Source organism: Haliotis rubra, unplaced genomic scaffold, assembly GCF_003918875.1.
Source record: "Haliotis rubra isolate DU_JTF1 unplaced genomic scaffold, ASM391887v1 Scf149, whole genome shotgun sequence".
Classification (NCBI taxonomy): Eukaryota; Metazoa; Mollusca; class Gastropoda; order Lepetellida; family Haliotidae; genus Haliotis; species Haliotis rubra.
In genome coordinates, this window is record NW_025765436.1 from 1,045,169 (window position 1) to 1,070,958 (window position 25,790).

Sequence of the window (25,790 nt, forward strand, 5' to 3'; positions counted from 1 at the left end):
TTGCTTCATTTACGCGATGAACCGTGTTAAATGTTGTTTTTGAAAAATCGACTCAAAAGTATTCTTACATATGAATAAGCCATTTCTAAAATTTAAACGTTGCTTTTTCCACGCTTTACTCGAGGATGCAAATTGAAATGGATCTAGTAATTGCGAAGCCCATTTCAATAACATTTCCTAATTGAATTCAGGTTTAAATAGGTTTAAACTATTCGGTTGTAAACTACAGATTGTAGTTGTTTTTCTATGCATAAAAAAATTAATCCGTTCAATTTTGTTTTCATTAGACATACCATGTCTGTCAAAGTGTATTGTGACATATTGTATGAGCGCTTCGTTTGCTCGACATACCGGAAGTTCAAGAGTTATGGAAGGGAGATAATTCATTTCAAGATGACTTTCTTTCGAGTGAGTATACAATATCTGACCTCTACAGCCTAAATATCTCGTAATTCAACTCTCTATGGTAGAACAGTAACTAATTCTAAGCGCAGTTAATTTAAACAGATATATACCATATTTTCAAGTGATATTATGACTATGTTTTAACTAGAACATCGAAAATACTGAAAATATTGAATATGTGGAAAAAGTAATGTGGGCTTTGAAATTGCTACCTTTCAGTATCACACACACGTTCACATCTCAATCAGTTTGATTTATTTCACATTCATAGCACGTATGGTACTCACCCGCCAGTACACATATTTAACTATGTAAACTGGCAGTATTCACATTATTCAGCAAGCATAAATATGTCCCCAAATCATCTTTGGTCACAACATAGCCATAGGTTATTATTGTTGTTAACTTTATCAGCTGTTTAGAGACCGTTCATAAATTATGGCTAGGGGGTGGGGTGAGGGTGGTAATGATTTTTATTGAGAAACATGTACAATGTGAATGAATGACCCCCCACCCCACAAGAAATATGTACAAAGTGACACCTCCCCACTTCATGTCATATACAAAATCAATGGTGACCCCCCTAGTACATGCGTACGAAATTGATGACCCCCCTCCCTAAAACAAAACGGGTGTTGCATCACACAGACATTGTAAACCCTTGAATGATGTTAGTGACATGTTTTGCAATTGTTTATGTGATAATCAAGACAACAAAAGATGTTCTAAAGTTCTGAACCCATAACACGAGGAGAATATTTGTGAAACTTCTATGTTTTCTTTAGCGCATTCGAGGGCGCCATGTAGGAGTGCTATGTGTAGCAGCAGGAGTACCTGCCCTGGCCATTCCTACTGTCCATGCAAGCAGTGCTTCAGAGGGTAACAAAGTCAAGATCTCACAGGTAAGACAGTGTACAGATGCAACATGTTATATTTGGGATTACACTTTGTACAGATGGCAATAACAGCATGAGGGATAACATCCAGCTGCAGTATTTTATTTAGCCAGCCTAAACACTGTTTATCATTGCGTTATAAGTGATCATGGTGAGGACTTTGTGAGGGAATTTTACATTCTCCAATATATTTCATCATATAATCAGTCAAAACTGGTTGCATTTTCAGTTGGTATTTCTGAGATCATGATTATGGGATGTCAGATTTTAACATGATCACTTACACATCAAATATATTCTGTCTACCGAATCCTGGAGAATATATTAAACAGGGCTCCAGATAAGGGCCATATCGGCGTATGTACGGATACAAAATATGCACGATACGGTAGCAAATAATTTAGAAAACGTAGCAGATACGCATCACGGCAATGGTGTACGGTCTTTGAATCATTTACAGGCGTATTTATCTGAAAAAGTATTGTTTTATATTGACCTGTTTACACAAGAGTAGCGATGTTGTGGTGCATATATGAAACAAAACACAAGATTACTGATACGCCATTAAATTCCACTCAGTACTCTAAATATACTCTTATGGTTTTCCAGTACTCCTGTAGTGAAAAAATATGGTGTACGTACTCCTGATGTTGAAAATTTATCTGGAGCCCTGTATTAAAGACAGAATCAAGCGGAATGATTTAGTACGTCTTGACTGCCTAACTCTAAGAATCTGGCATTGTTCTTGGTTCAAAATGGATTTTGTTTTGTAGGTATATTTAAAAAAAAATCCTTTCATCAGTGTTGTTATTGATATTGTTGTGCATAAACTTGTACCAGTAACCTATCATCTCAACATGGTATATCACTGAATAAGCCCTGTGATGTTTAAGTTTTCAGTATTTCTTTTACTAAAGATAGCCTCCTGCATTAGTGCATTTTTAGTAAGAGGTGTGGGTTGGTTGTCTCCCTTCTCATGCATGTAAAGGTAGTCAGTGAATGCGAATACCTGTGTTTGTCAAGATATTATTCTTCTTTCAATATTTCTGTAGCAGTTTTTCACGCAAATACATTGAATACATTGGTAAGAGGAAACTGTCTTTTAACTTCCATTCCAAGCTACTTGGTACTGTCGGGATTTAAACACATGGGACAGACAGCAATGCCTAAACTGTCTACAGTACTTACTATGATCTGCTAAGAGCTGGTATGTGACATATCACAGTCCTCATCAGTCAGCATCTTGTAGATTTAGGAACAGGGCGAACAGTGCCCAGTGACATTATGGCCACTTTTACAAGTCATTGATACCAGGAATAAGGTCATGTGACAACATTGCTGTTAGGTACTTTCATAAATGTCTGTCACCAACTGGTCACTGTCACTACCGGTAATCTAACTGTGTGAATATCTGTCAGTTGCCTTGTCAGGCAAACAATCCAAAGGTTGCAAGTTTGAGCCCAACACACTCTCACAAAACCTTTTTTTATGTGATCTACAACAGAGTTCGCCCTTGCAACAATTTTTGCTCTTAAATTCTAACGGTGCCCCAGCATGTTTTCTGACTTCAAGTTATCGTGGGGATGGTGGAGTTGAATAGTGGTCAAAGCATTCGCTCATCACACCAAAGACCCGGGTTCGATCCCCCACTTGGGTACAATGTATGAAGCCCATTTCTGGTGTTCCCTGCCATGATATTGCTGGAATATTGCTAAAAGGAGCGTAAAACTAAACTTACCTACCCACTCAAGATATGATGTGTTTCAGCTCCCTATGTATGATGTGCCAGAGAAGAAGTGTGAATACACCTATGTAGAGGCTCCACCATCTAGTCTCCAGGAGTCCATCTCCACTGTCAGACAGGCAGTGTGGGACTATCTAGACTCTATAAAGGTAGGCTTAATGGGGTGCTGTGGAGATTCTGGTTACAGTATATCCCAAGCAACTTATGCTTGCATGTGGGGATCGGGTGGTCAGGCTCGCTGACTTGGTTGACACATGTCATCGGTTCCCAATTGCGCAGATCGATGTTCATGATGTTGATCACTGGATTGTCTGGTCCAGACTCGATTATTTACAGACCGCCACCATATAGCTGGAATATTGCTGAGTGCGGCGTAAAACTAATCCAACTCACTCACTCACTTGCATGTGGTGTGGTGAATTATTGGAGTGGGTGGAGTTTGGTGTATGTCTCTGTGACTAGGTTGATGGTGTGTCATCCTACCCTGACACTATGTCATATTGCTTATAATACTCATTACACGTTTGTCTCGTCCTGACTCGATTCATCACAGCATGCAGTTGTATAGCTGAAACATACAATGGGGCATCCTCGATATTCTCCAGGGTATATGCATAAGGTTTCAGACCTGTCAATTTGTCTATATGATTTTTTTCCTTAAATCAGAGTCACACAGCGAGCAAACCTTTGTGGCTGTGGGTGCCATCTTTGTTGACACTGACAAGCTCGGTTGTAACGGCTTATCTGATTGGCTACTGTGAGAAGGCAGACCCAGCAAAGGGAGATAAAATTATTGGGCCGAGACGTAGATGCACCCAGGGTACTAGTGGAGATTTATCGGAACATATACCCTGGAGATTATCGAGGATGACAATTGGGGTGATGGTGTTTTGTTATGGACACAGCACTCTCTTACACTGTCCAGTTCAAAATCAAATTAAATTCCATTCATGAGCATGATTACTACTGTGCAGTGTTACTGTATAGTGAGATGGAGATGATGGTGTCACTTTCTAACTTTCTGAACGAAGATATTTTAGTAAAAGCATCCAGAGCGTTTATCATAACAAAATTGAGATCTGATAATAACAGAATACCGAGAATGACTGGTCAACAGCTATTCATGATTCTTATAGAAATTTCTAAGTGACGACTCGTCACGATATGGCTGAGATATTGCTGATGTGACGTTAAATATTAACTCACTCACTCTAAGTGACGAAATACATTTTGTATGAGAATGATATCAAATTTAATTTCATTGACAAAAATATTATTTTGGTCATGCAGTGCGATCATTGACAATTATAATCTAATGTACATTTTCCGGAATGTTGATAATATACCCATATTGTTCCCATTGTACTAAACATGGCGAATGATTACCTCTGTTCCAGGACACAACAAGTTCCGTGAAAGACAAGATACAGATTGGCAAGGCACACACAATGGGTAGGCCACGACCATAGGGTTTATTCATTTCCTCAACTCTAAATAACAAGAATATTACAGAGTTTTAACAAAAACAGTGTCGTTCAAACAGAGGTTTCAAATCATCTCTTTTAATACTTTTCAAAGATTTTGGCTCTTAATGAACAATGATGATGTCATAGGGACTTGTAATGCAGCTTTTCTCCAACTGCGACATCAGTCTCTGAACACTAAATACCTAGAATTTCCAAATTTGTCCATCTTTAAGAAACTCTTGTCTACTACCAGCATAAGCGACCTTAAAGGCCTTTCTAAATTACTGAATCATATATTTAATGCATTTAAAAAGTGAAATATTGTTGTTATCTTATATCTTGCTATCGTGTAAGCTGCTGTCTTGTATATTATGTAAATGTATATACGTTTATCTCATGTACCGCTGTTGGCGGTTTGTAGAGAATAAAGAGTTTGAGTTTGAGCAAACAAATAGCATCTACAGGATACATGGTTCCAAGGATCAATAACTAGTACTGACTGGTGGGGACCATATACAGTGTAGCTGCTATTGTTTGCACTGCCAGTTCTCTGACTGAGTGTTGTCTGTCAAACATGAAAATAGAACTTTATTACTCACCCGTTGAAGATATCACTGTTTAATAATTTTACTATGTTATTACACATTGTGTAATAACATCGCGTGATGCCGTACGTATGACGTTAAAGTGGTTTACAGTTATGACGTCACAATGCTAATACCTCTGTCACAATAGTATTAGACCTTGCTTGACTCACGGAAAGCTGAGAGTCATTACACTCATTTGCTCGATATTATTTTGCTAATATTGCGTGAGTAATAAATATAATACTCGCTTTCGCTCGTTAGATACCAAACCATTCACTCGTTTCATAAGTATGGTATTACACGGGACATCGTTTAGTATTCTCTATGTATTGCCCTCTGTGTGTGTTTGAAGTAACCTTGTACATGTGTGCTGTCTGGTGTCTTCAGAATTTGTGACCTACATACAGGAGGACCCCAGTATTCTGCCCAAAGCTAGTGTTATTACAGTGGCCGGACTTGGAGGGGTTGTGGCAGGCTACAGAGGTATGTAAACCTTGAAAAATACTGCACTGTGAAATAACGCAGTACATGTACCTGACAAATAGCTGTATCTCTTCAGTAGATTCAGGTGTAGGGAAGTTGTTACCCCATAGTTAATGATTGTAGTCCATTTTAAAAATACTTTGACTAAAACTCAAAATGTGCTGTGTGAAACATTTTTAAGAAGCAGTCTAGAATAACTGTTTCTGATTAGGAACCCTGTTGTATGTCTCAGTTGTGGTTAACTGACATTCGAACCAGAACATTCTGTATTCTTCTTGTACTTATTGAATAACAAGAGACAAATCACAGTGTGGCAACGTACTTTGAGAGGGGGTGAAAAGCTGCTGGTTCTACACCAGCAATATATGGACAGAAATATAAATACAGACCTGTGCAAAAAGTATTCGGACACTTGACGTAATTTCCATAGACTTACGTGTTAATTTAGTGTAGCATTAATTTTCATGAATTTAATTTTCGTAAGATCCAAGTCAACTTTTGCACATTTGTGAGGAATCATCTTACCTACAATCACATAATTTCTGCTTAATTTTCCGTTGCTTATTTATCGAATGGCAACAATTTCATCAACATATGTACAGTGCCGTGAACTCCTTTAACATGGCGGCCTATGGGATTGTGCATTGTGGAAGTTGGAACCATACATAAGCTGATAAATGTGATGTCATTAGTTAAATAGTGGTCAGAAAATTGAACTGAAATTATGTGCGCAGAGCAGACATGATTTCCAATTTGCCTGTCAATTTTTACAAAGATCCATCCTAAACTCATGAAAATTATTTATGCTACACTGAAATAACATGTAAGTCTATGGAAATTACGTCAAATGTCCGAATACTTTTTGCACGGGTCTGTATTTATATTTGTGTCAATATATTACTGGTGTAGAACCAGCAGCTTTTCACCCCCTCTCAAAGTAGATTATGTCATTAATATATATATTTTATTTATGGGACTGAAATCTGAAGTGTTAATTCCTACTGTACACAATCTACAAGTGAGAGTGATATTTGTCATTTTAAGAAATCAGCTGTGTAGTAACCACGGGCTTGTAATGCAAAAATTGACAGCTGGAACAGTTCGGACACGGTCCATTTAAAAATGATTGACAAGTTGGTAGTACAAATTCTAGGCTGAGATTTGGTGTAAAATAGAAAAATAACAATATTTTGAATTTCTGAAGATGCTAACTCCCAACCAATCGATTTCGATTTTGTTCATTCATGTCTCATTAAGTAGCTATATATGTCTTGAAGCTACTATTCTACTTGCATGACTAGTCACTCTGAAAATTACAAGGGTGGTATGTTCAGAAATAGAAGATACTGTTATTGTACATTTGTTGGCCTGTTTCAGGTGGATTCCTGCGGAAGATCGTCCTTAGTGGAAGTGCAATGACTGCAGCCGCGGCACTGTGTTACCCTAATGAGGCTGTTACCATGTCAACACAAGCATATGATGAGGTGTATGGCTACGGTCGGTCATTGTGGGAGGGTGACTGTGAGTACTTGAGTCTTTCGACCAGGTATTGAATATATTAATATAGCTCACCTGGCTGAGAGTCAAGGGACTTAAATCTGTATCTGATATTGGTCACTTCCAACCCCTATGTTCCATGCTAACCCCTACCCAAACTTTATTTTGTTCATTGTCCCTTCCCCTTAAGTATAATTTATCTAACAGCCATTCTGTTTGCAAATGTGTTTAAAGTGTCTGTCATTTTAACTTGTGGATTACCTTTCCAGGTGAGTTTCAGAGCCCTTGGCACTATTGTTTGTTTTGACTAACCCAGCGCCTTGAGCATGCACTAGTGCCTGGATATGTGCGCTACACAAATATCCTATAATAATCAATAATAATAATGTATTGATGTGTATTATTTGTTTCAGCATCCGCATCTGATTCTGGCTCAGCCCAACAGGTAAGTTGGGATCAGAACACACAATTATTTGAGGAAACAACTATTTTACAAATCCTATTGAGATCCGGGGTAGAATTTGTCCATAACACCCAACTGCTAGTTTTAAGAGGCAACTAACATGTGAAGTCATTTTCTGGTGTCACCTATTGTGATTCAATACCATGAAGCCAGAGTTGACTATGTGTCTGTCAGTCACTGTGCTGTGTTTATGACCATGTATTGATTACAGGTGAAGCCAGCCAGTGAAGTTAGCCAAGTGAAGCCACCAAGTGGCAGCCAGGTGAAGGTGGACCCAAGCCTGCAGGATCACGGACAGTCAAAGGCCGAGGACAAGGACCTCTACACCACTAGGGGGAGCAAGTGATGACATCAACCATTAATACTCTGTAGTGACGATGTGAATGTGTATAAAATATGTACAGTGTATCGAGTTGAGCCTTCTGTTTGCCATGAAACTGTGCCATCATCTTCTGCATACAATGTGTGAAGCCCATTTCTGGTGTCCCCCGCCGTGATGTTGCTGGAATATTGCTAAAAGCGGCGTAAAACCAAACTCAGTCAGTCAGTCATCTTCTGCAAGATGCCATGCAGAGTTACATCCCTTGGACATGCTATGAACCCAGATTGTGAGATTAATACAGATTATGATTCTAGGTTTGTCAGCACAATACTGGTTGCATGAAAGTTGATGGTGAGATCTGCTATCTGCTCCCATTTAGCCGAAACACTGTTATAAAACTGAAATGCTGTTCAAGCTGTGTTGATGCCATCTGCCGCTCATGTCCCCATTGACAAAGAAAATCATAAAGCATTGCATTAATTCATTGCATTGTTTTATTTTTCAATAAATATAGCTCTCTCAATGAATATGTTAAATAACTTAACACAACACAACATTTGAAATACAGACATGAACAAGACATTTCCAAGTGTAACATACATATCACAACATAACTCAGTATTGTGAATGCCCTGACATAATATCTGCAGGAGCCGCTTCACAATAGCAGTGTGGGTCTTGCTGACAATGAGACAGATAACATACAGTAGAATGCATGTTCATGGCCTGTATGCATAACGCATGCCTTCATGGATAAATCATTAGCTACTTGTCTGATTCATACGAGACATATGGAAGAGTTATTCTGCAAGTGATATTTGTTAGGGTCATACTTATGTGTGAGAGCTCTGATCATGGTCAGACAATTTTAAATTGGTTAGCATACCAATATGGAATGCTTGAGAACAATACCAACAGAATATTATTTACAGTAAATGCTTTAGATATGACCCATTTCTGTCAATACCAGGCATGAATTAGGAATCATTGGTACAGACAGCGTTCGAAATACCTGCCTGCCTGCCCGACCGCCCGGGACAGGTTATTTTCAACACGGACTGCCAGATTCTCACAATCACCTGCCCGACGGTCGGGTTAAAATTTAGACATGTACGTGTATATGAAGATATTTTGTGGGCAGGTAAGTTTTACATCTAACCAGCCCTGTGGTCTGGCTGAAATTTTTTGGAAGTTTCATACACTGGTACAGAGTAATGTCCCTTTGGGTATAGTGACATTATTGTCAGAACTGTTTTGAAGGCTGAATTTTGGAATTTCGAGATGGGTTTGATTGGGTAACACTGTGTCCTAGTTACACCTTCAATTTATCTTGGAAACATACATGTTGTAGTAACCCTATTCTGAGATCTTGTAGATGCCCATACATACTCAGTCACCCAGTACGTACATACACTTTATCTAGTGCTACCATGTGTTACAAGCACACCTGTGGAAACTCGGGGATGTCTTGGGATGTAGATGGAAGAAGGACTGATTTTGTTACCCTTGTCGCATTTCCTTTGAACATTTATGTTTTAGCTAGGCACATACTGAATATTACAGTCTATAAGGTGGGTTTTACCTAGAATTAGAGGATATTGTAGCAAATAGGAGCATTTATTATGCTAGTTAAAGTGCACATTGAAGCAAGGTTGACTGAGCAATGTTGGTTTGAATTATGATATTATGTAAAATTGTAGAGAATCTGGTTATTTACTTGACTGACACAGACAATAGAGTGGAATCAAAGCATTGAATAACATACTGTGGCAGATCACTGGTAAATATACTTACACAGACGATATAGCATAGTGAACTAAAAATCCTACTTGGAACAATTAATACAAGACACAAGAATATAGAACATCTGATTAGGTTAGCTTAGAATTGAAGAATGGGAAGTACAAGTACATGAGACATGTTGTCAGTTAAACAATACATTCTGAATATGACTAGAGAAAATAGTGGTAACCCCCCACTCAAATAAAGCTCTTTGATGGACTTACTACCGGTAGTATGGTGCATAGACTGACTACTGGTAGTACGTCCATCAAACAAAGAGCTCAATGTGTGTAGCATAGGAGTTTCATCAATTAGTAATCTTGAAAATAGTCTCAAGTAAAGAAAATCACCCAGCTCATAATACATTATACATGGTGTCAATATATGATGTATTTCAATTTTAAAAACCATAAATAGTTCTGATGAAAATAACATTTTAAGGATGAATTCTGAAATGTGAACTGTCTTTCAAAATGAAATGAAACACCACTTAAATATTCTATCTCATATATTCGAAAGAAGTTCTTCACTCAACGAAACAGATTGTCATATCAGTAAACTGCAAGACAACATCAGATCTAGGTTTCTGTGTGAATATAGAGAATATGTTTTTGTGTAATGGTTTTGGATTGTAATGATTCTACAACAAAGCTCTGTACACTAAGGGTAAACAGACCTCTACATCTAGCCTCTAACAATGAAACTGGCCAACAACAGTAACAAACTAGATCTTCTTTCACATATCGTCCACCACTCTCTACACAGTTATTATCTAACACAACACTCGACCTCAAACATTTACTTTCTTTTCATCAGGAATGGTTATGAAATCTTTAGTCCCCCAAATAACCTGGTGTATATTGATGTCTGGAATCCTAATGCAACAATTAACCTCAAACATTTACTTTCATTTCATGAGCAATGTTTATGAAATCTTTAGACCCCAAAATAACCTGGTGTATACTAGTGTCTGGACACGGATATTAATAGGAGCAAAAGAATTTTTTTCTTGAAACATATTTTATACCTCCTGTGCAATGGTTCATAAAATCTGACCTAACAAGACAAGCACCTTTACCACATCCATATGAATGGATATAACCATCCTCACTGATTACTACCTTTCTTAATCAAGTAGAAATGAAGATAGCAAGCGTGTTTGTGCGAAGCATCTGCTAACTCCAGGTAACGTCTAGTTTTGTCGTCAAGCAGTGAGGGAATAAAACAAGAAACCATGGTTATATCATGCAAAACTTTTCATTTCACAGATGCACGGATACATTTAGATGAGGTTATGCTTTCAATATTATATCACAGACACAACCTAATTTTTGCAGACATGAACACAAAAACTCTATTAATTTTATAGTTGGATGATGACAGTAGAGTACAGACCTACACTTTACCTCTGACTAGACTGTCACAATCATGCACAGATATAGACATATTTGTAGTTGTGGTGAAAGTGAGGACAGTTAGATATACCAAGTACATTAAGTAAGATGGGAAGTGAAGCAAAACCTAAATGTCTATCTGCTGGGTTTACTGTTAGTTCAATGATACATAAATATAGGTCTGGTATCACTATCAGTTGTGGCAAATCAAGTGTCTGAGCTATTTTGTGGTACTACTTGTAGTCTATAAGGTTTACTAGTTGGTATGGCTCATCTTTACACTTAGCAATCTCTCAGCTAGATCACAGCTGGAGGTACCAAGAATACTCTTAACACATGTACCATGTAGGGAATCAAACCCAGGCATTTGATGCGATGAGTCAACGCTTCATCAATCAGGCTACATCGTTATCTTCAAAAGGGGACGTTTTCTAGTTCATATTTCATGCTCAAGAGTGTTGAAATCCGACAGTGATGAAATGTTACTGAAACGGTGATTCTTGGCACAGGACTACGCTTCAGTGGTTAACACTATTATAACATCCAACTTTTTCATTCATTCATAAACAGTGGTTTACGGAGGACTACTTTTAGAGCACAAAGCCCCTCTAGATTTTCACTGTCTTCTACTAATAGATTAGGGGCTGCAGATACTAATGTTATTTAATTTAGCAAGAGACAGTGAATAACATTGTTAGAGAAGTTATTTAGCAGGGGAAGTTGCAATAGTTCACTTAGCTGTGAGTCAAAGATTAACAGATGGATGTTTCAGTATATTGGAATCAAAGCTTTAAACTCCTTTTTTTTTCTTTCTAAAAGAGGTATATTCTTGGATGACTGTAAATATGACGCCATCAGATGTTCAACCAAGATGACACCTCTAGAAAGATTTGTGATGGAAATATATATTGTTGTTAAGTATCTACATATACTATATAACAACACAACAACTGGAATCGCATCCCTTATTAAGTAGTATATGTGTTTGTTGGCAACAAAGTGTACCCCGAAATTCAAACCTTACCCACCCATGAGCCCTTGATAAGATAATGTTAGTTTACATGGTGATTCCTTTCCCTGTAATAAATGACCTTCTGAAAGGCCATTTCATTTCTTAAAATTGCACTAAAGAATATTGCACAGGTTTTGATGGATTAAGTGACCCATGGGTTAAAGTGGTCCATGGACGTGAAGGACCAACAGAGATATTTGGCTATGGGTTTATAAGATATGGAAGCAGTAACTGTTTCACTCAGTCACTGTCGTAGTCATCAAAGTTTTCGCCCTGGACTATCTCAGACTGGTGGTAACGTCCTCTGTTGGCAAAATCTTCGTTGTCTGCCGTCAACTGAGCTGCAAGAGTTTGAACGGCAGGTGTCTTCGGAGCCACGATGATGTGTTCTTGGGGATCTGGTCCACGTCTGAAATATGGCGTTGTTATAGGTTAAGAGTGAGTGGGTGAGTGAGTATGGTTTTAAACCGCTTTTAGCAATATTCCAGCAATATCACAGTGGGGGGACACCAGAAATGGGCTTCACATTGTACCCATTTGGGGAATCAAACCCAGGTCTTCGGCCTGACAAACAAACGCTTTAACCACTAGGTTACCCCACTGCCCGTCATAGGTTAAGAGAAATTGATTCTATGCAAATGAGCATTATGACATGTAAAATAATCTCATCGTAGTTTCTGTAACTTGTATAGCTGAGGGTGTACCCTGAAGGGAAGCTGTGAGGAACCAATCTAGTATTATATTTGAAGATGCATGTCACCTGGGTGTATATGAGTGTTTGGGAACTGAGTTTGGGGCATTGTGCTAGGAATTCAAAACTGCATTAAAAAGTGGTGCTCAGTTTGTTGCCAAATAGACATAGGAAACAGCACAGATTGTAATGAATATGATCTCCTCACCTGCAACATCTTAGGATGCCATTTTTAATCCATTCATACAAGTTGAACTCTGCAATACCTGTACAGGGAAGAGAAAATGGCATTAGATTTTGTCTATGATTCACATGGACCAATCTCATTAAACCCAGATCTTTTATCCCGTTATGATACCTTTCTATGGGAAGGTTGGATGATATAACCCTGACCGAACCATAACCTAACTGAAAAGAAGAGCTGGTCGGTTCTTGACCCAATCATATGTCCCCTTTCTACAGCAGTTAAGCTGACTCACCTGAGAAGGACCCCCTGCCTCTTTTGTTATTATCCCCTAGCTAACTCACCTGGGAAGTAGCCGGGGCTGGAGTGTCCGATGTAGAAGTATACAGCGAGGAAGGCTGTGATTTCCCCGAGAGCGTACACCCACTGGATGGAGAACATGATGATCATGCAGACCATGGTCTGAAACAATACAACAGTGTTACACAACAAGTACTTCTTCTAGCACATCACTGTCAGTGGAAAGGAATCTTGTCATAGGAAAATGTCCTTCCTTCGTAAGGTCAGACCAGTTGTCTTTCTTTGTCTTTCTTTCTTTCGGATATGTAAGAACAAACTGGTTGGATGGAGAAGAAAAAACAAAGAAAGAAAATACAGATACTTTTCATATACCACTACTCCGAGCCATATTCTGCGACTCTCAGAAGCAACACCGCTTGAAACTGTAAATCTGACCAGCCACAGCATATGGCCATGGCATTTTGAATTACCAACTGTGTCAGTGAACTTCATTTCAGCTGTATTCTTCATTAAACACCAAGTCTGTTTTGTGACTGTTGGTCCAAAGTATTTGTGGACATTGCACAAAACAATTACAAATGCCAGAGTACCAAATTCATACATGACAAATGGCCTTGACTAGGAGCCATTTCAGAAATGCAAAAATGTTCATATGACAGTAATGAGCAAGAAGTGACTGGCAGAGACTGCAGGCATCCAGTGAAGTCTTCTGCCATTCTGCTGATTGCAAGTGACAACTGCATAAGAACTGCCTCACTTCCATCGAGAAAGTACACTTTATTTTTGTGATGTCGGCAAGTTATTAATTCTATCATGTTTCATTGATTGTTTTTACAAATCAAGGGATATCAGTCAGGCAGATCTGTAATTGACATGACAATTTATGCTTGTAAATTATTTATGGAAACTGTAATGCTTCAGTCTCTGTCTACTTGGCAGTAGGGTTGGGTAAAAAAGATTCATAATCAGAAATATGGTTGATGGGAAGAATGATTAATAGACTTTGTTATTATCTTCCATAAACTATTGTGATAAAGTAAGGGTGAAACTGAAACAGACACAAAGTTACATCTTTATTCATGGGCTTTATGTTCAAAATGATGTTTTGTTGCTAATCCCTGCATAAATATGTCACGACTCACTACTGATGTGAAATATGTAGATTTCTTTTCTGACTTTTCCCCATATTTCCAAAAAGTTCCTCCTCTGATATTTATTGATAATTTATTGATATTCATCAACCTCTATGACCTATATCAACACCCAGCCCAACATGGCAGATGGTGTTGAGGCCATGGGGTCATGTACTTCCCACAACGTCCTCCCATCCCCCTGTACTTACCCCCAGGAGAGACAGCCATCTGTTACACAGCACAGAGTACCATGACCTCGGCTGTTTTGTGATCTCCGTGTTAGGCAGTTTCTTAACACCTGGGGAAACAACAGATGGTGTTAATGAGCACATTCTGACAACAACTCTGGAGATAGCACCAGCATAATTAAACATAATCAGTCCACAGAGAAAAGAACATGGACAGATTGTAGATGGCAAAGTGTTGGCAATATCTCTTCAGGTGTCATTACTGCAATATATAGGTATCATTGTCCACCACAAGTGATGCTCGGCTAACAGGGATGGGTTTCAGTGCCCCTTGCTGGCGGCTATCTTGATCACTATCCTCTAACATCAATCTGTTATCTTCATCTATATCACCTTTGTCATATTTTCAAATACTTGCTCTCGGATATCAGGGTTTATCTCTATATTCTGGATGGAAGTCTGAAGTGAAACAGGTTGTAGGATGCACAATGGCAGACTTGGTTAATAGGACGCTCACTACAGGTCATACATAATCAAGGACACGCTGGTATTCAAATATGCTGGCAAACTGAAACTCAACCCTACATGTCTTACCTTGATGGAGGCTGAAAAATGATGATAAGTTTATGGATATACAACTTCTTTATTCTGTGAAAGGCGATGTTTCGACATAGATTCTAATGTTGTCATCACTTGCTTGACAACACCATGTTTCGACAAAGATTCTAATGTTGTCATCACTTGCTTGATAACACCATGTTTCCACATAGATTCTAATGTTGTCATCACTTGCTTGACAACACCATGTTTTGACATAGATTCTAATGTTGTCATCACTTGCTTGACAACACCATGTTTCCACATAGATTCTAATGTTGTCATCACTTGCTTGACAACACCATGTTTCCACATAGATTCTAATGTTGTCATCACTTGCTTGACAACACGATGTTTCGACAGATTCTAATGTTGTCATCACTTGCTTGACAACACCATGTTTTGTCACTTGCTTGACAACACCATGTTTCGACATAGATTCTAATATTGTCATCACTTGCTTGACAACACCATGTTTCGACATAGATTCTAATGTTGTCATCACTTGCTTGACAACACCATGTTTCAACATAGATTCTAATATTGTCATCACTTGCTTGACAACACCATGTTTCGACATAGATTCTAATGTTGTCATCACTTGCTTGACAACACCATGTTTCCACATAGATTCTAATATTGTCATCACTTGCTTGATAACAGCATTAGAATCTATGTCGAAACATCGCCTTTCACAGAATATAGAAGTTGTATATCCATAAACTTATCATCATTCTTCATCCCATCAAAGCCCATCACAGAAATTGGTCGAGGCTGTGAATTTGATTAGTCTGTACAATTGGTAGTACAGATACGAGTTTGTTCGATAACTAATAATATTTAGCTTTTCTTCTTAATAAAATCTTTTTTTTTTCTGACAGATAAGATGAATTACAGATAGTATCATTGCATTCTAATTGAACAATATTCTACACAACCGGCAAGCATGTTTAGAGTGCTTGTAGCCTCAGTGCAGTGTTCAGAGTGCAGCCAGTGCGACTCTTACATATGAAATTCCTCAATGGTGCGAAATAATATATATCACTTCACCCAAAGTATATCGCTCCACCCAACGTTAGCATTCTGGTATCCCTATTTTAAATGTACGATCCTATTTTAGGCTACTGGCTTTTATTCAACAATAAGGTTAATTATTTTAGCAAATGGAATACATAAATCATTTCTTATAGCCTATAACACACTTGGTTAGCTTTAAGAAAGGTTTAATGATAGGTTTTAAATAAATTGACACATTTTGATTTGACTGACTGAGTTTGGTTTTTACGCCGCTTTTAGCAATATTCCAGCAACATCACGGCGGGGGACACCAGAAATGGGCTTCACACATTGTACCCATGTGGGGATTCGAACCCGGGTCTTCGGCGTGACGAGCCAACGCTTTAACCATTAGGCTACCCCACCGCCCCCATTTTGATTTGAAACCGAGTATCCCTTTCACATGTCACATCTGAGCATTGCTTTCTGTTACTGCATAAAACTGTGCCTGCAGGGAAAAATACTGAAGGAAGAGACTTTTCTAATGTCAGGAAGACGGAACTATTTTTGAAAAGTGAATAAATACAATGTGAAAAATATGACACTGACAAGTTGAATTCCGATGGAAAAGTGAAAAGTGAAACATACTTTTAAGTCTCATGTCTTTATTAGGGCTGGGACAATTCACCGATACATCTCGATACATTTAAGTTTGATACAGCTATCGTATCATGGACTGGTGTATCGATACAAAATGATTGACAACTTTTTTTTAAAACAGTATTATCTTAATCATGTTACAGTACTTATTTAGAGAAAAATACGCAAGTATGATGGAGTTACTTGTTTGTTTATTACAATAGTGTTATTGTTATACACAAATACCTTGAAATAAATCATTTTAAATCTTGATACCGTGTCATTCTTTCAAGGTGTATGTATCGTGATACGTATCGTTATCCGAATCGCAGGTAAAATATCACGATATGTATCGGATCGTGACATAGTGTATCGTCCCAGCCCTAGTCTTATTTTAAAAAATACTTGTGTACCCCATTTTCATCAAATTTCAAATGTTCCTAAGTCTTAGAAAGGTAGGAGTCACTGAGCTCCACTTTTCCTGTTATTAAATAAACATGCTGGTGGAGATCAGGCTTAATTCTTACCTAGCAACTGAGAAGTGTCAGCATCATCACCCTTCTCTGATGTGGCATCAACCGATATCTTCCTCTTCGTGGCATCAAAGTCTGCCTCAGGCGTTGTGACATTACTGCCGCTATTAGTACTGGTTTGTCTCACCAGGTGGTGCTGGCCCCGCTGCGCAAGACGCTCGGGAAACAGTTTGTCAAGGTCATTAGCCAGTTTTTCAAACGAGTCTTTATGAGTGGTCACATCAACTGATTTCCCGGTAGCCCCGTACCCGATACCTCCGTTAAGCAGTTCACTGTCAGCACTGTACTTGCGTACCTTATCCCCATATCCGGAACCAGTGTGAGTAAACCGGGCATCTCTGTCTTTGCGACGGTCATAGCTCATGGCCAGAGCGAAGTAGGAGTAATCTATAGATGCGTATGTCAACATGAAAGCTGTTGTGACCACCGGCGCCAATGTGTTCACCTGCCCCACACAGATGAATAGCAGCACTACCAGGGTTATCACGATCAGTGCATACACTGGAACCTTGTTGGGTCCTCGCTGAAAATAAAACAGGTGCTTTAAATATCACTGATTATTCTTTCACGCATGAGCATTTGTGCAGATATTTGCGACATACTTAAAAAATAATCTTGTAAGCAGTGATATGTTTAAAACGTGAACTTTAGCCATAAAGTATGAACAGTACCTTAAAACAAAACCAATAGACATAACTTGCAATAAGACAACAATAAAATTAAAGTATATTGTTTGTTTGTTATTGCTGTTTAATATTTAACTCAGAAAGACAAAAGAAGTGATTGATATTGAGGGCAATGATACAAGCCATCAGGATACAATAATTCAAACACAAGGCCTGATTATGTGATTCATTTGGCAAGACACCTTTTCTAATCAGCAATCCCCATGAGGGTAATCTGGATCTGACAAAGGCACTTTCTCCCTGTGTATGGAATACTGTGATGTGTCAAATGGGAGACCATGATATGGTAAGATGGTGAGACAACTGTCAAGGGACATACTTACCCCATGACCAAGGATTTTGATAATTGGTATAACATTTTCATTGGCTATAGACTGGAGAATCCTTGGAGGCCCGTAGAGACTTCCCATACAGGATGAGACAGAGGAGAGGTAGAGTCCGGCCAACCACAGCACTCCCACAACAGACACCTGTAACGATGATACAAACAAGTACTGTCATATACTGTTTCAGCACACCTGTAACGATGATACATACAAGTACTGTCATATACTGTTTCAGTACACCTGTAACGATGATACATACAAGTACTGTCATATACTGTTTCAGCACACCTGTAACGATGATACAAACAAGTACTGTCATATACTGTTTCAGCAACCTGTACTGTCATATACTGTTTCAGTACACCTGTAACGATGATACAAACAAGTACTGTCATATACTGTTTCAGTACACCTGTAACGATGATACAAACAAGTACTGTCATATACTGTTTCAGTACACCTGTAACGATGATACAAACAAGTACTGTCATATACTGTTTCAGTACACCTGTAACGATGATACAAACAAGTACTGTCATATACTGTTTCAGCACACCTGTAACGATGATACAAACAAGTACTGTCATATACTGTTTCAGTACACCTGTAACGATGATACATACAAGTACTGTCATATACTGTTTCAGCACACCTGTAACGATGATACAAACAAGTACTGTCATATACTGTTTCAGCACACCTGTAACGTTGATACATACAAGTACTGTCATATACTGTTTCAGCACACCTGTAACGATGATACAAACAAGTACTGTCATATACTGTTTCAGTACACCTGTAACGTTGATACATACAAGTACTGTCATATACTGTTTCAGCACACCTGTAACGATGATACAAACAAGTACTGTCATATACTGTTTCAGTACACCTGTAACGATGATACATACAAGTACTGTCATATACTGTTTCAGTACACCTGTAACGATGATACAAACAAGTACTGTCATATACTGTTTCAGTACACCTGTAACGTTGATACAAACAAGTACTGTCATATACTGTTTCAGCACACCTGTAACGATGATACAAACAAGTACTGTCATATACTGTTTCAGCACACCTGTAACAATGATACATACAAGTACTGTCATATACTGTTTCAGCACACCTGTAACAATGATACAAACAAGTACTGTCATATACTGTTTCAGCACACCTGTAACGATGACACTGTTACAAGTACTGTCATATACATACACCTGTAACGATGATACAAACAAGTACTGTCATATACCGTTTCAGTACACCTGTAACGTTGATACATACAAGTACTGTCATATACTGTTTCAGCACACCTGTAACGATGACACAAACAAGTACTGTCATATACTGTTTCAGCACACCTGTAAAGATGACACAAACAAGTACTGTCATATACTGTTTCAGCACACCTGTAACGATGATACAAACAAGTACTGTCATATACTGTTTCAGCACATCTGTAACAATGACACAAACAAGTACTGTCATATACTGTTTTCAGTCCCGGACACTACAAGAGACACCTACATAGGCAGATCCATAAGGAGGGGGGTGGGGGTGTGTGGGGGGGTGTGTGTGTGGTGGTGTGTGCGCGCGCACCACCCCCACCCCCCATCCTGAAAGTTTATTAAATGACCATTGAAACTCGGGTGAAAAGGAAGTGTGCACCCTCCCTTTTCTCAATAGTGTGCACCCCCTTTCTCAAAAAGCTGTATCCGCCCCTGACCTAAATCAGACACTAAGATATGTCAGACTCCCGAGAAATATAACAGGCACTTGCACTAAATACTAAATTAATCACACAGTCAAAAAACAGACAAGGAAACAGATGCCAACATCACACACACAGACATATCAGTTGGTCTCAGACAAAGACGGGACACCCAGAGACACCAGACACATGCAACACACAGGAGCCTAGATGGTACGTGGTGGACACTGGGGGTGGCCTACCTTTTCAGCTATCATATAGTCCTCCAGCAAGTACACACGTAGACATGTGGCCCCCAGCACGAGGATAAACGATATGTACAGGAAAGTCCTGAAATGATGAAAATAGTATACTAAACTACAACCTTTAACATAAATCCTTGAGCATCCATACAGATACCCCATGGCATCCCTGTGAGTGGGGATTACAGGTAAGACTAAGGTTCCCTGGCAATCAGTTCTTGTATTAAGAGGTGAATTAGGGTACTGGGTGGTAAGGCACAGTGACCTGGTTGCATGTCATCATGACCCAATAGTCTCAGTCAGTGTTTATGATATATGAGTGTTTGTTTCAGACTCCATTATTTACAGCCTGCTGTCATATAAATGGTATAATGATAAATTGAATTGGCTTCAAACAAACAAGCAAAAACTATACGGGAATACAGGAACATAGAACAGTACAGTATATTATCAGTGTATGAAATAAGCCCCAAACCCAGCCAGACATCAGGGCTGGTAACTTCAATATGTTACCAGCCCAAATGGATTTAACCAGACCAGACACCAAGATAAGGTATGGAACATCTAAAAAATTTACCAGACTATCGAGCTGGCTAGCTGTAAATCTAGACCGTCCGTCAGAAATCTAGCCCATCTCGGGCGGTCGGACGGGCCTTATTTCATACACTGATATTATGATGCTGCACGGTTCTGGTCCCCTGTAAACGTACCCAACTCCCAGAGCAGCCAGGGTGCCACGGGGGATGTTGTAGAAGGGTCCCTCAGGTCCCCACTCATGTTGATTCCAGCCAGGATACCCGTTACCGTGGCAAAGAAAAGGCCAAATATACTGAAGAAGTTCTCCCCAGGGGCATAATCGGGACCTGAGTTGTTGACGAAGTTCCTCTCAGTGTAGCCTATGACTCCATTTTCTGGAAACAACAAAATGAATGGATTCTGTATCACTACACCTTAAGCTGACAACAGATACTGCAGACATGACAGTATGGATTGTGGTTTCCACTGGATGCTTCAAGGCTCTCATCACCATTCTCTTCTACTCAAGCCAGTGTATTCCAGCAATACAGTCCTGTGTCAGAAGAACTAATGGAAAACTGTTGTCATAAATATGTGAGTGAGTGAGTATGGTTTTATGACACTTTTAGCAATGTTCCAGCAATATCACAGAGTGGACACGAGAAATGGGCTTCACATATTGTACCCATGTGAGGAATTGAACCCTGCTGTCAGCGTGACAAGCGAATGCTTTAACCACTAGGCTACCCCACCGCCAACTAATTCTTTATGTACAAAGGAGCCAGCATGCTAATGACCTACATCTTTATGTACAAAGGAGCCAGCATGCTAATGACCTACATCTTTATGTACAAAGGAGCCAGCATGCTAATGACCTACATCTTTATGTACAAAGGAGCCAGCGTGCTAATGACCTACATCTTTATGTACAAAGGAGCCAGCGTGCTAATGACCTACATCTTTATGTACAAAGGAGCCAGCATGCTAATGACCTACATCTTTATGTACAAAGGAGCCAGCATGCTAATGACCTACATCTTTATGTACAAAGGAGCCAGCGTGCTAGCCATGTACAATGCTAATGACCTTCATCTTTATGTACAAAGGAGCCAGCGTGCTAATGACCTACATCTTTATGTACAAAGGAGCCAGCATGCTAATGACCTACATCTTTATGTACAAAGGAGCCAGCGTGCTAATGACCTTCATCTTTATGTACAAAGGAGCCAGCGTGCTAATGACCTACATCTTTATGTACAAAGGAGCCAGCATGCTAATGACCTACCATCTTTGATGTATGTACAAAGGAGCCAGCCTAATGACCTACATCTTTATGTACAAAGGAGCCAGCATGCTAATGACCTACATCTTTATGTACAAAGGAGCCAGCTTTATGCTAATGACCTACATCTTTATGTACAAAGGAGCCTTCATCTTTATGTACAAAGGAGCCAGCATGAGCCAGCTTCATCTTTATGTACAAAGGAGCTAATGACCTAGCATCTTTATGTACAAAGGAGCCAGCATGCTAATGACCTACATCTTTATGTACAAGATGTACAAAAGGACCTACCATCTTTATGTACAAAGGAGCCAGCATGCTAATGACCTACATCTTTATGTACAAAGGAGCCAGCGTGCTAATGACCTTCATCTTTATGTACAAAGGAGCCAGCATGCTACTGACCTACATCTTTATGTACAAAGGAGCCAGCATACTAATGACCTACATTTATGTACAAAGGAGCCAGCATGCTACTGACCTACATCTTTATGTACAAAGGAGCCAGCATGCTAATGACCTGCTAATGTACCCAGCATGCTACGGACCTACATCTTTATGTACAAAGGAGCCAGCGTGCTAATGACCTTCATCTTTATGTACAAAGGAGCCAGCATGCTACTGACCTACATCTTTATGTACAAAGGAGCCAGCATGCTACTGACCTACATCTTTATGTACAAAGGAGCCAGTATACTACTGATCAATATCTTTATGTATGAAGAAGCCAACAAGCTAGTCTTACATCCGTATGTATGAAGGAGCCGTCATGCTACTGACCTGCATCTGTATGTACAAAGGAGCCGACCATGAGATCCATGGCAGACAAGAAGAGCACAAGCAGGAGGAGGAGTTGGAGCCGAATCACCCACTTGACGCCCGCCACATTGATGCCTGTATGGGAGAAGTGTACAACACACAATCAGTAAACTTGAGCACTTTCAAAAGTACCAGTGTTTCAGTTATATCACAGTGTCAGTTCAATTAGGATGGTTGGTTGGTTTGTTGTTTAATGCCGCACTCAGCAATATTCCAGCTATATGGTGGCAGTCTGTAAATAATCAAGTCTGGACCAGACAATCCAGTGATCAACAGCATGAACATCGATCTACACAATTTGGGATACGATGACATGTGTCAACCAAGTCAGCAAGCTGACCCCCCGATCCCGTTAGTCGCCTTTCACGACAAGCATGGGTTATTGAAGATCAGTTCTAACCCAGATCTTCATGGGTTTAATATGGATGGAAGAGCCAGAAGACATGCATGTTAGCACATTTTTTAAACCATAATCATGGCACTGACAGACCAGTTAGGCCCTATTTGTTCACCTGAAAATAATACAGATAGAGAGATTCAGGAAATTTCATATCAATTATTATCATTATAATTTGTATGACAGGTAAGATGTCAAAATCTTTTTAAAATATGCTGTTTTCATCTGAAAAATGACTCCAAATCAGTCATAAACCCCACCACAAGACTCGTGTGACAATAACGGGACACCATCATAACACTGTGCAATGGAAACAGGCTGCCGAATACTACTATGATTAAGATGATCGAGGATACTTGCTGTTGAGACACACATAAGAGTATTTTGTTTAGCTTGCATTTTTACGAGTCAGGAAACTGCACCAGTTGTTTATCCCTTGATTTAACAAACATAACAATAGGAGTCACACTTGCTAAAGTATAATTTGATGTTTCATTTTTTTATGAATATCAATTAGTCATCGAGCTCGTCGATTATCGTCGATGCAAGTGAGATCAATCTGTTGACCGATTATTTGATAAATTGCTCCAGCACAATACAGAGTGGTTCAAATGTCACCAACTGCACCAACTATTAGACAGCCAGTATGTACTCACAAAGCAGAAGTAATACAATCCCAAAAGCGATGCCTCTGGCAATCCAGGGGTTGGACTGACCAATCAGCTCCATGATAGACTCGCCAAAACCCATCACACTGAGAGAACAGCTGACCGACTGCAAGAGAGACAATGTTGTTAAACACTGGACACAACCTCAGAACTCTCAAATCTGACATTATACAACATAAATCATATATATTCTCCTACCTAAAATTAACATGAATGTGAATTTTTATTTAATTTCAAGTTCTCTCAATACTTTAAATATATTTTCATGACACTACTCTATTTGTCCCATTTATTACTTCCCTGTATTTATCACAATAGTAAATCCCCATTGCAAGTGTTCTGACATTACAGTAGGAAGAGTAGTCTTTTCCTCTAAACACATCAATGTCACAAAAACACACTTCTTTGTCCCCTCCTCAAGACATGGGGGCAGTGAATTAAAGAGGTTCTGGTATATTTTTCCTCACACTGGAGACCTGGGTTCAATTCACATGGATATAACTTATGAAGCCTATTTTTTCGTGTCCCAGTGGAGTGGAGTGAGAGTGGAGAGGAGTGGAGTGAGAGTGGAGTGGAGTGGGTGAGAGAGTGGAGAGGAGCTGAGGGAGAGGAGCCGAGAGGGTGAGAGAGTAGCAGAGTGGAGGGAGAGGAGTGGGTGAGAGAGTGGAGTTGAGTTGAGTAGAGCGGAGTGGAGTGGAGCGGCTGAGAGAGCGGAGTGAGTGGAGCGGAGCAGAGTGGAAAGGAGTGGAGTAGACTGAGAGAGAGTAGAGTGAGTGAGTGAGTGAGTGAGTAGTATAACAGTGCTTTGAACAGCATTGAGTTACATCATGGCATGTAAAGTAGGTGAGTTCAGGTAAGGTGAATTGAGGTTCAAGATTATTTATACAATGATATGCATGTGTGTGCATGTGCATGACTGCGTGCATGTCTCTCTGCTAGAACTAGACAGAAACAAGTAGCATGTTTTAACATCTGCTGGCATGACATAGCTGGGTATCAAACCATGTCCTTCCTTTCAGTCTCATGACATGTCAGGTTGGTGGGTTAGCCTAGTGGTTAAAGCATTCGCTCGTCACGCCAAAGACCCAGGTTCGATTCCCCACATGGGTACAATTTGTGAAGCCCATTTCTGAGGTCACATGCAACGTAAAACACAACTTTGCAGATTCTGATACCTTCGGTATGGACATACCAAAACAAATCATTCAAAATGCAAATTCAACTTATAAAGTTGAAAATAACGCCATGAAAAAAAAACGCTAAATCGGAGTTCAAACGTTTTCACTAATTTTCCCCAGACTTTTCTGGGGAAAACGGGTTTCAAAAGCTGGGCTGCGCCATAGCATGTGCGCAGTGAAATAGGTTCGCGAGCTTGGAAGCGGGTTGTCGGGTGAATACCGGTGAAGGCTTTGGTGTGAGCTATTTTTCTAATGTTTTGTTGATATCTCACAGGCGAAGCTTTTATATGTTATGACAGTAAATTAACTGTTTATATAATTTCATTTGTCTATTTCACCACACGCTCTTCTTACCGAGTCACTTTCTCAGTTCGATACTTAAAAAGCAATGTCATTATTTAGCTGACAGAATTTCTAACTGTGATATAGATATGTCGCTGTCACAGACAAAACTCAATGTCTTGTTTTATTGACACCTGTGTGTCTGCCTGCCTGTCTGCTAATGACAATATTCAATACACAACTGCGATCACTGACCACATGCAATTTGAACTTAACACCAATCAGGCTATACACCATAAACAAAACGCATTGATTTATGGCCCGAAGTTCGGTCTCTGTCACATTATGTAATTACACAGACAGGC

The 25,790-nt window shown here is 39.4% G+C and overlaps 2 protein-coding genes across 2 annotated transcripts in view; one reads left to right on the forward strand and one right to left on the reverse strand.

Annotated features, from left to right (window-relative positions):
• The first annotated feature begins 312 nt into the window (after window positions 1-312).
• On the forward strand, window positions 313-7,947 carry LOC124270007 (MICOS complex subunit MIC27-like). Its single transcript, XM_046705029.1, has 8 exons — window positions 313-408; window positions 1,191-1,307; window positions 3,069-3,194; window positions 4,443-4,497; window positions 5,486-5,581; window positions 6,959-7,102; window positions 7,492-7,523; window positions 7,753-7,947. The coding sequence occupies exons 1-8, from the start codon at window positions 394-396 to the stop codon at window positions 7,885-7,887; spliced, it is 720 nt and encodes a 239-aa protein (XP_046560985.1). The 5' UTR covers window positions 313-393; the 3' UTR covers window positions 7,888-7,947.
• Window positions 7,948-11,438: 3,491 nt separating this feature from the next.
• Window positions 11,439-25,790, reverse strand: part of LOC124270006 (solute carrier family 12 member 8-like) — a 35,786-nt gene continuing 21,434 nt past the window's right edge. The window contains 11 exon segments of the mRNA XM_046705028.1: window positions 11,439-12,460; window positions 12,951-13,008; window positions 13,271-13,388; window positions 14,569-14,657; window positions 17,307-17,835; window positions 18,322-18,468; window positions 20,284-20,371; window positions 20,994-21,042; window positions 21,045-21,194; window positions 22,862-22,975; window positions 23,954-24,071. Coding sequence (XP_046560984.1) covers window positions 12,292-12,460; window positions 12,951-13,008; window positions 13,271-13,388; window positions 14,569-14,657; window positions 17,307-17,835; window positions 18,322-18,468; window positions 20,284-20,371; window positions 20,994-21,042; window positions 21,045-21,194; window positions 22,862-22,975; window positions 23,954-24,071 — 1,629 coding nt within the window. The 3' untranslated portion in view covers window positions 11,439-12,291.